Consider the following 8,025-nt stretch of genomic DNA (forward strand, 5'->3'; position numbering starts at 1 on the left):
GGAAAATACATATAGAGAGAAAAGAAAGCAACAACGTCAAGTCTACTCCAAGTTCAATTATATTTGTTCTTTTTAATCAAAATGAAAAAGGGTTTATTTTATCTAAAAATTACCGTAAATAACGATGAAATGAAAATAACTATTTTAGTAACAGATGATATAAATAAAGAAAAAAAATTGAATTAATGATATTGTCTTTTTCATTCTCTTGTTTCTGATTTTTTTTTTTTTGGGGGGGGTGGTGTATTAATTTATTGTTTGTTTGTTGTATTTATTTTCACATAAAAATATAAAATATATACATGATCAATTTAACATATTATACAGATATAAGATGGAGGATGGCCCATTTCAGCGGTATCAATAAGATACCACTGTTCTTCCATGGGGTCCTTTAAAACATAATACATGCACATAAAACAAATATACACAAAACTTAATCGAATGCATGATGAGTGTATTTTGGAAATACAAAATGCTCCCATACCGTACTGATAATATCGGTAGGCGTGTGTGTGTGTGTGGATGACGAAAACCTTTTGCCAACTTATCAATAACCACATATAATTCCTTTGGCAATACGTAAAAAAGGGAAATTCAAAAGTAGACACCCTGTCCTCTTTTTCTGACCTGAATTCTAATTTACGACCTGGATATCATAAAGTAACAAAATAAATATAAACAATAATCAGTTTAACTCGCCCAAACTTAAATTGAAATGACAATTTTATTCCACTCATATGTTCTTTCTTTTGATATATGCATTACATTTCTTTCAAGCTAGATGTTTTGCATTTTCTTAAAACAATATATTTCGTTTGGCACATACCACTACGATATCAAAGTAAACTCCTTCATTCATTTCTAGAAAATTCCAACATGAAATTAGTATCACTCAAAGTAAATGTATTGTCACGTTTATGTGTGGGGGACATCCACAATCAACGTTCCGATAATTTGGCAACCCCAAATTTCTAAGGTTTAAAATGAAAAGGTCAGTATTAGATTTTGAAATATTTTATTTAAATAGGGATATTCATAAACATCAATTATATAATTCATGTTCAATTTAATTCAATGTTCTCTTTAATCGCATAGAAATATGCGATTAAAGAGTATATACAAACATAAAACACAATATTTTACATTAAACAAAATAATAACTGCAATAAAAAATATAATAAACAGGACAAAAGGAGGAAAATGTTGGACTTACTTGAATTTGAATGAAAGAATGCATGATTTCGAGGATTACGGTGGAGTAGCATTGGAACTATCCATAGGCACACATAATTTGTTTTATTATGGGGCTTTAGAAGTATTACACCTTCATCGATAAGGGGACAATTTGAAATACTGTATTTCATTCATAAGAAATGAAAATTTCATAAAGGAATTAGAATGCGACAGAAAACCTTATTCTGGTAAGATATTAGGGTCGACGCCAGTCGCCTTGCAGGTGATATCCCATAGTTGTTTGGCAACTTGCTCGTCTTCAGCCAACTTAGACTCCTTTCCCAGGCTGCAGTTTGTGAAGTATCCACCAGAAAGGTGTGCGATCGATTCGTCTACAGCACAGTAGATAGTGGTTTGGGCACCATCCTTCTCATTTAGCAAAAAGAGTCTGAGCAGTAAGGATATAGTCGTAATTGTTAGGATATTTTGGGGTATAGGATAGAATGGTAATCAAATCGACTTCTTCATTGTAAAATAAAACGATTATGTAGACCTAACGTGGAATGAAGACGATATCAAATAATAGGGGTCTAAATCTTCTGCCACACTGGTCTAGTTGTTCCCCATTGGGTATGGTGCAAGGAGGCGGGTGGTTTCTCAATCTAAATAATGCATAAAATAAAGTATATAGGCCTACGTGGCGCAGTGGTATAATCCACGCATTCTGAAGTAATATCTCCTGGGTTCATACCTTAGTCTTGACGTGGAAGTAACAGTCACTGTTCTTTTACTGGATTTAAAAGTGAAAGATGGGTCTCTTTTTTCACAAGAAAAGGAGCTGTAAGCTCGTTCCTCAATATACATACAATGATTATTAATCAGTGGTGTTAAACTCTTTCATATGTCTTAAAACTCTATAATAAAAAAAGAATAACATGTCTCATAATCTGGAAAGAGACATTTTTATCACAAATCTTTCGTTTATGTAGGGTTATTCGGTAATTTGTCTTCCCCTATTTTCATTCTTTGCATTTTCCCAATCATTTTCTCATGATCCGTCGGAATTTCATGCGTTCTTCCAGCAAAGATTTTTTTTTTCTTTTACAGCCATATCCATATTTTGTATTTTCATGTTGCAGAAGGAAGCCCAAGCTGAATTATAAAGCTTAAGTATGAACAGCTGATTTAAAAAAGAAAGAAAGTGAAAAAGAAAACGAACTCACCTTAAAAGTGGCATTGCCAGTGATAAGATATAGCGGAACAATCCGGGCTTTAAACTGACCCTGCTAGACTCCCAGATGTTAGTATATACTGTCCCCGGATTTACCGAATACGCTGTGACACCAGTCCCTGATAGGCGGCGTGCTAAGACTTTAGTAAAGTGAATATTAGCCAGTTTACTCTGTTTATAGCGATTAAATCCAGATACTCCTGTAGGGATGAAATACAATTCTCATTGTAGATTTAAACATACAGTATTATTGACTGATATCGGTAATCGTTTTGTAACATCAAACTACAAACCTATTTTGAAATACAGTTGGTATACGTATACCAACTGGTTTGAGGGCGTGCTAAATGTTGTAATAACTTTTTTAGGGCATGAGTGTCAGATTAGAACAAACATTACATGTTTTCTCAAATATTGTGATCAAAGTAAGAGAGCAATATTGTTGCAATTTTCCCCAAATATTAAGAAGGAATATGCATATATACTCATCTAAAATAAATGGGCATACTAGGTAAGATAACAAAATAACATGAGGTCCTCGCGGTGTGAATTGTGTCAAAAACATAATATCCAAATTTTCGCAGGGACTTTTTTTTTAGAGGGGGGGGGGTCGAACCCATGATAAGGGGAGGGTGGTGTAGCTTGGATCCACCATTAAACTCCAATCTCAAATCCATAACAAAACGGTGCTGATAAATTACCTAATAATCATGATTTGCGACAGAAATGGACTAACACATTATCATCATCATAATCATTATGTGTATCATTACATGTTTATTATCATCTAAAGTATTATCCTGATACTCTCATTATCATTACCTTTGCCTGATATATTTGTGTAATCAATTTGTTTGATCCTGAGGTGACCGAAGGATGATACATTGATGACCCGACTGGGGGCACTCTTCTTGATAATATTAATCAACGCGAGGGTTAGAACGAAATGCCCAACGTGATTCGTTGCCATGGTGATATCATAGCCTTCTGGCGTCAGGCCACGGTCGGAGAAACTAACCAGCCCTGTTTGTGTTAGATTGAAATATACATTTAATTAGCAAAAAAATAAAAAGAAAGGTAGGAAGAATGAAAAAACAAGAAGAAGTAGAAGCTTGAAGGAAAATATAAAAAATGCAACCTCTCTCTTAATGATTTACATTTCCGTGGGCCTATTTGTTAATGCTTGAATTTCTTCCATTTACCAATTAATGAGCTCGACATGGAATTATCAAATGACCCTTCCTTTTCTTCATTCTAGGAGTTTATCCTGGAATTCTCACTCTAAAAAAATATTTCACTTCTAGCTCCAAAACAGACATTTATAATGTGAAATTTTCCAAGATCAGCCTACGATTAAAACACAACCTGCATTGTTTATGAGAACGTCAAGTCTCTCCTCTTCTTTCAGAATTTTCTCTGCGCACTTTTTGACTGAATTCAAGTCTGATAGGTCTATTTGCTTGAAGATGACATTTTCATTGGATGATCTCTTGCGGACATCGGCTATTGCTACTTTTGCTTTGGTCGGGTTGCGACATCCCATGATAACCCTTGCTCCTCGGCTAGCAAGGTCAATAGCAGTCTCTCGACCAATACCAGCATTGGCACCTGGAAGAAAAAAAAATCGTTTTTTTTTTACCGTGAATGATAACTATATTTTTGAAAGAAAAAACAACAACATATACATGAGAATAAAGATATCATGATGCCTATATACCTTAAATATAGCCGAGCTTTGGTAGCTGTATCACAGCTGTGATAATTACCGCGGATGATTAATGGGTCAGATGCATAAAAAGTAGTAATTGCTGGCGTACAATTGCTTCAAGCACAGGTAATTGCCAGCAAAGTAAAAATCATCCCTTAGCAAATGCTTTATTTCATATGCATAACCCTTTGCTAGCGCTTGAACCCTGAGAAATTGTCATTCTAAGCACTTTTGTAATAATGAGAGGGATATGTATGTAAAAACACACAGTAAAAACGCTGTTTAAGATTTTTTTTTATACAACGCTGTTTAAGATTTTTTTTTATACAACGCTGTTTACTCTATGAACCTTACAGTATTTGTTTAACCGTTTAAACAATCATGTTTAAATTATTGAAGATTAGATATTGAAAATTTAACTTTGTTACTTAAGATTTAAACACTTGTTAAACTAAAACAATTACTGCAAGGTTCATGTAGTAAACAGCGCTGTATATATATATTTTTTTTACTGTGTAAACAGTTAATGCTAGCGCGAAGCGCAAGCGAAAGAAAATTGAGATTTTGGACCTAAAAACGGGACACTCCATTCTTGTTTTGTAAGTCATGAATAGGATGGGTGATTAAGTATATTCCAACATTAATAATTCGAGCGTAAAGCGCGAACAGAAAATTATTGATATTCTGATCTGAAACTTGATAATTTAAGCACGCTTTAAATAGAGAACAAGCTGCGTATCTCAATATCAATACACATTCGTGCGCGTGTTTTCAATTTAGACCTAGAATCAGGGCATTCTGAATACATTTTTTAATCATGAAGATAAAAACAAATGCAAGCTCGAAGCGCGGGCTAAATATATATATTTTAATATTCTGATCTGAAAAAAGGGTTAATTTAAGCACTATTTACGCACTGTGTAGGAAAATTGTGAAGCGAGTGTGAACCACACCTAATGAATGATTCGAGCTACTTTTTGAAAAATATTTTGACCTAGGACCGGGACATTTTGTCATCATATGAAAATTATGACTATCTTCTTATTATTCCTGGGCGCGAGATAAAACTTGTCGATATTCAATTCTGAAAAAGGTCAATTTAGTTATTAGGAATTCATAAAGGTGCTATTTTCTTATTTGTTAATCTTATATGCTTAATGAGAGTGTGGAAGTTGTTGATATTAAGATCTGAAAACTTAACATTTTAAAGCATTTTGTAATTATGAATATGATGCATGGGTTAATATATTTTAACAATTAAAGCGAGCTAAAATCTCGACCCGAAATATTAATATGCTCAATAATGAAAAGGGGATTTTAAGTAAGTTGTCATAGAATTAAGCTTAAAGGCCTACATTTTTACAATCACTCCTGAAATTAATATTTTGAGAACTTTATAAGACGATAGGAACTTGCCATAATGCGACCCCGCAGGGTGAACTGAAATGTTGATATTTACACCATAAAACGGACATTTTACAGAGCACTTTAAAAAAAAAAATTTGTAAATAAAAAAGATAATGTAAGATCGATATCGGAGCTGAAAAATCTTTTGTATATTGACTTCATAACTTGATATTTTAAGCTCCACATCAGCATCTTGAGCAAGATATGAATCTCAACGAACAGTCAATTCGAACGCGAAGCGAAAATATTATATAGTGACATGACAGATATTTTGGGGGGCTAGCCTTCCCCTCACCTTATTTTATTCACTCGTCTTCCTCCTCTTATTTTCATCTTCTTTTTTTCCTCCTCTCTTCCTCCTTCTTTATCTTTCTTTCTTTCCTTTTTCTTTGCTCTGCCAATAGAGGGGGGGGGGGGGGCGGGCCCTTCGGGTTCCCTTGGATATCCGTCTGTGCGTGAAAAATTAATATAATGATTGTTATGATTTTCCCGTTTCAAATCTGTGCTCTCATTTTCAGAGAAATTATGTATAACACTTTAAGCAGGAAGTGTAAATGATGATGTAACTAAGGCTATACCAAATATATTTTTTAACAAGCCCCCCGCCCCCGTAGATACGCCCTATCAGAAAGCAGTTAGTTAGCAGTTTGAACAATAGCGACGTTACGCTGGTGTCAACACGACTCACAGAAGAGGCAAAACTCGAAAGCAATGGTGTGTCAGTGCAAAATTATTGTTTTATATATACATGTATGTATATATATATATATATATATATATATATATATATATATATATATATAAAACATCTTTTCCTTCGAAGTAGTTTAAAACTTTTAATTTTTCAAAAAAAATATATATTTGGAACTCGGTTTGCACTTACTAGGAAGAAAACAAGTACATGTATAGGCTACTGTACACATTGGGGTTCTCTCTCACCAAACGCTCAATTAGCTGCTCTGACCGAGCTTTATCAGCAAGTGCTTAAAGGTCAAGTCCACCTCCAAACAAATGTTGATTTGAATCAATATAGAGAAAAATCAGACAAGCACAATATTGAAAATTTCAATTAAAGGGGAATCCATGCAGCCCTGATGGTCATAATAATGCTGTGTTTGAAGGAGTAAAATAAATAAAACAGAATGGTGTACGTTTGAAAGAAATTTTATAAGCAATAAGAAAGTTATGGCTGTTTTAGAATTGAGATCTCTAAGACCCTGTAGATCAGATTGGCAACTGGGTAAGCACTGGCGTAAGTCTGGAGAGGGGGGGGGATATATCCCCCCACATTTCGAGGAGGGGGGGGGGGAATGGCCTGTAGAAACATCCCCCCAATTTTTACGAAAGAAATGAAACAAAATCAAAGAGATAATTGTTATATTGGTGAAAATTCTTCCTGAAATTCCGCTTAACAAATAAAACAATATTATTGAATCATAAAATGCAAATAAAGAGCCAGTTCACCATTTCCAAACGAAATAATCATGTCCTTACATTAAAGAGAAACCCCCGTTTCTTCCAATTCATCAATGTTGAGGTCTTTGGGAAGGGATTAAGATGGAATGTCAAAAAAAATGAATTTATCTCTAATAAAACCATTAAACCATCATGGGGTAAAAAAGATAATATTGGAGGAATATTTGCCATATGGACATACAGCGGCGTAACTACGGGGGGGGGGGACATAAGGAGCACGTGCCCCCCCATCGGCTGACCAAAAATATTACGACCACACGGTGGTGTTAAGGAATATCATAGAATGATATTACTAGGCCTACTTTTTCTTACGATCCGTGATTGATAACTGTTCATGAAAAAATGCGAATCCAGAAATTGTGAAAGTTGGACCTGCCCATTTTAGAAGCGCCCCCATTTTTGTTTTTGTTTACCTATAATTACTCGATATACGCTTGATAGCCCTTTCCATCGTGGGGTGCATTTATATCCTTTCACTTGGTCATAAATACATACATTTTACATTCCCCAAATTAAGTAAATTACATCTTTGAAAAAAAATACCTGTTATAAGCACTGTCTTCCCTCTGAGGTTGATGCGACTGTTCACTCGCCGGGTGCCTGGATGCCATCTGATGGTTATTCCTCGATGAAAATAGCAATATGCGGCATACGATGTTAGCACAGTGACCACGAGACTACCAAGGGCCACGTAAAGAGAAAAGCAACGAAGCCATTCAAAAGACTGTAGAAGAAACAATGTCCCGCAATCTTCAGCAAGCTCCATGTTCATAACAATTAATAGCACGGTCTGTTAGCTACGCCTGTAATCGCATACATTCGTAATTCCGAAGCTTCGTAATTCCGAAGGTTCGGTTATTCCGAAGGTTCGTATTTCCGAAGGTTCGTAATTCCGAAGGTTCGTAATTCCGAAGGTTCGTTAATCCGAAAACGAAATAAGGTTCGTAATTCCGAAGGTTCGTTAATCCGAAAACGAAATAAGGTTCGTAATTCCGAAGGTTCGTTAATCCGAAAATTAAATAAGGTT

General features: G+C 34.9%; 1 protein-coding gene across 1 annotated transcript; it reads right to left on the reverse strand.

The window, feature by feature from the left end:
* Positions 1–244: 244 nt before the first annotated feature.
* Positions 245–7,790, reverse strand: LOC121406577 (retinol dehydrogenase 12-like). Its single transcript, XM_041597587.1, has 5 exons — positions 7,542–7,790; positions 3,773–4,015; positions 3,230–3,430; positions 2,400–2,607; positions 245–1,624 (listed from the first exon to the last, which is right to left on the reverse strand). Exons 1-5 carry the CDS (start codon positions 7,768–7,770, stop codon positions 1,417–1,419), a joined length of 1,089 nt encoding a protein of 362 aa, XP_041453521.1. The 5' UTR covers positions 7,771–7,790; the 3' UTR covers positions 245–1,416.
* Positions 7,791–8,025: the final 235 nt, after the last annotated feature.

This window comes from Lytechinus variegatus, chromosome 1 (assembly GCF_018143015.1).
Source record: "Lytechinus variegatus isolate NC3 chromosome 1, Lvar_3.0, whole genome shotgun sequence".
NCBI classification, from domain to species: Eukaryota; Metazoa; Echinodermata; class Echinoidea; order Temnopleuroida; family Toxopneustidae; genus Lytechinus; species Lytechinus variegatus.

Excerpts from the sequence above, each read along its gene's own strand:
- LOC121406577 (XM_041597587.1), bottom strand. The coding sequence starts at position 7,770 with ATGAACATGGAGCTTGCTGAAGATTGCGGGACATTGTTTCTTCTACAG. Across the intron at positions 4,016-7,541 it reads GAAGACAGTGCTTATAACAG|GTGCCAATGCTGGTATTGGT; the intron begins GTATTTTTTTTC and ends TTTTTCTTCCAG. Across the intron at positions 1,625-2,399 it reads CTGGCAATGCCACTTTTAAG|ACTCTTTTTGCTAAATGAGA; the intron begins GTGAGTTCGTTT and ends CTTACTGCTCAG.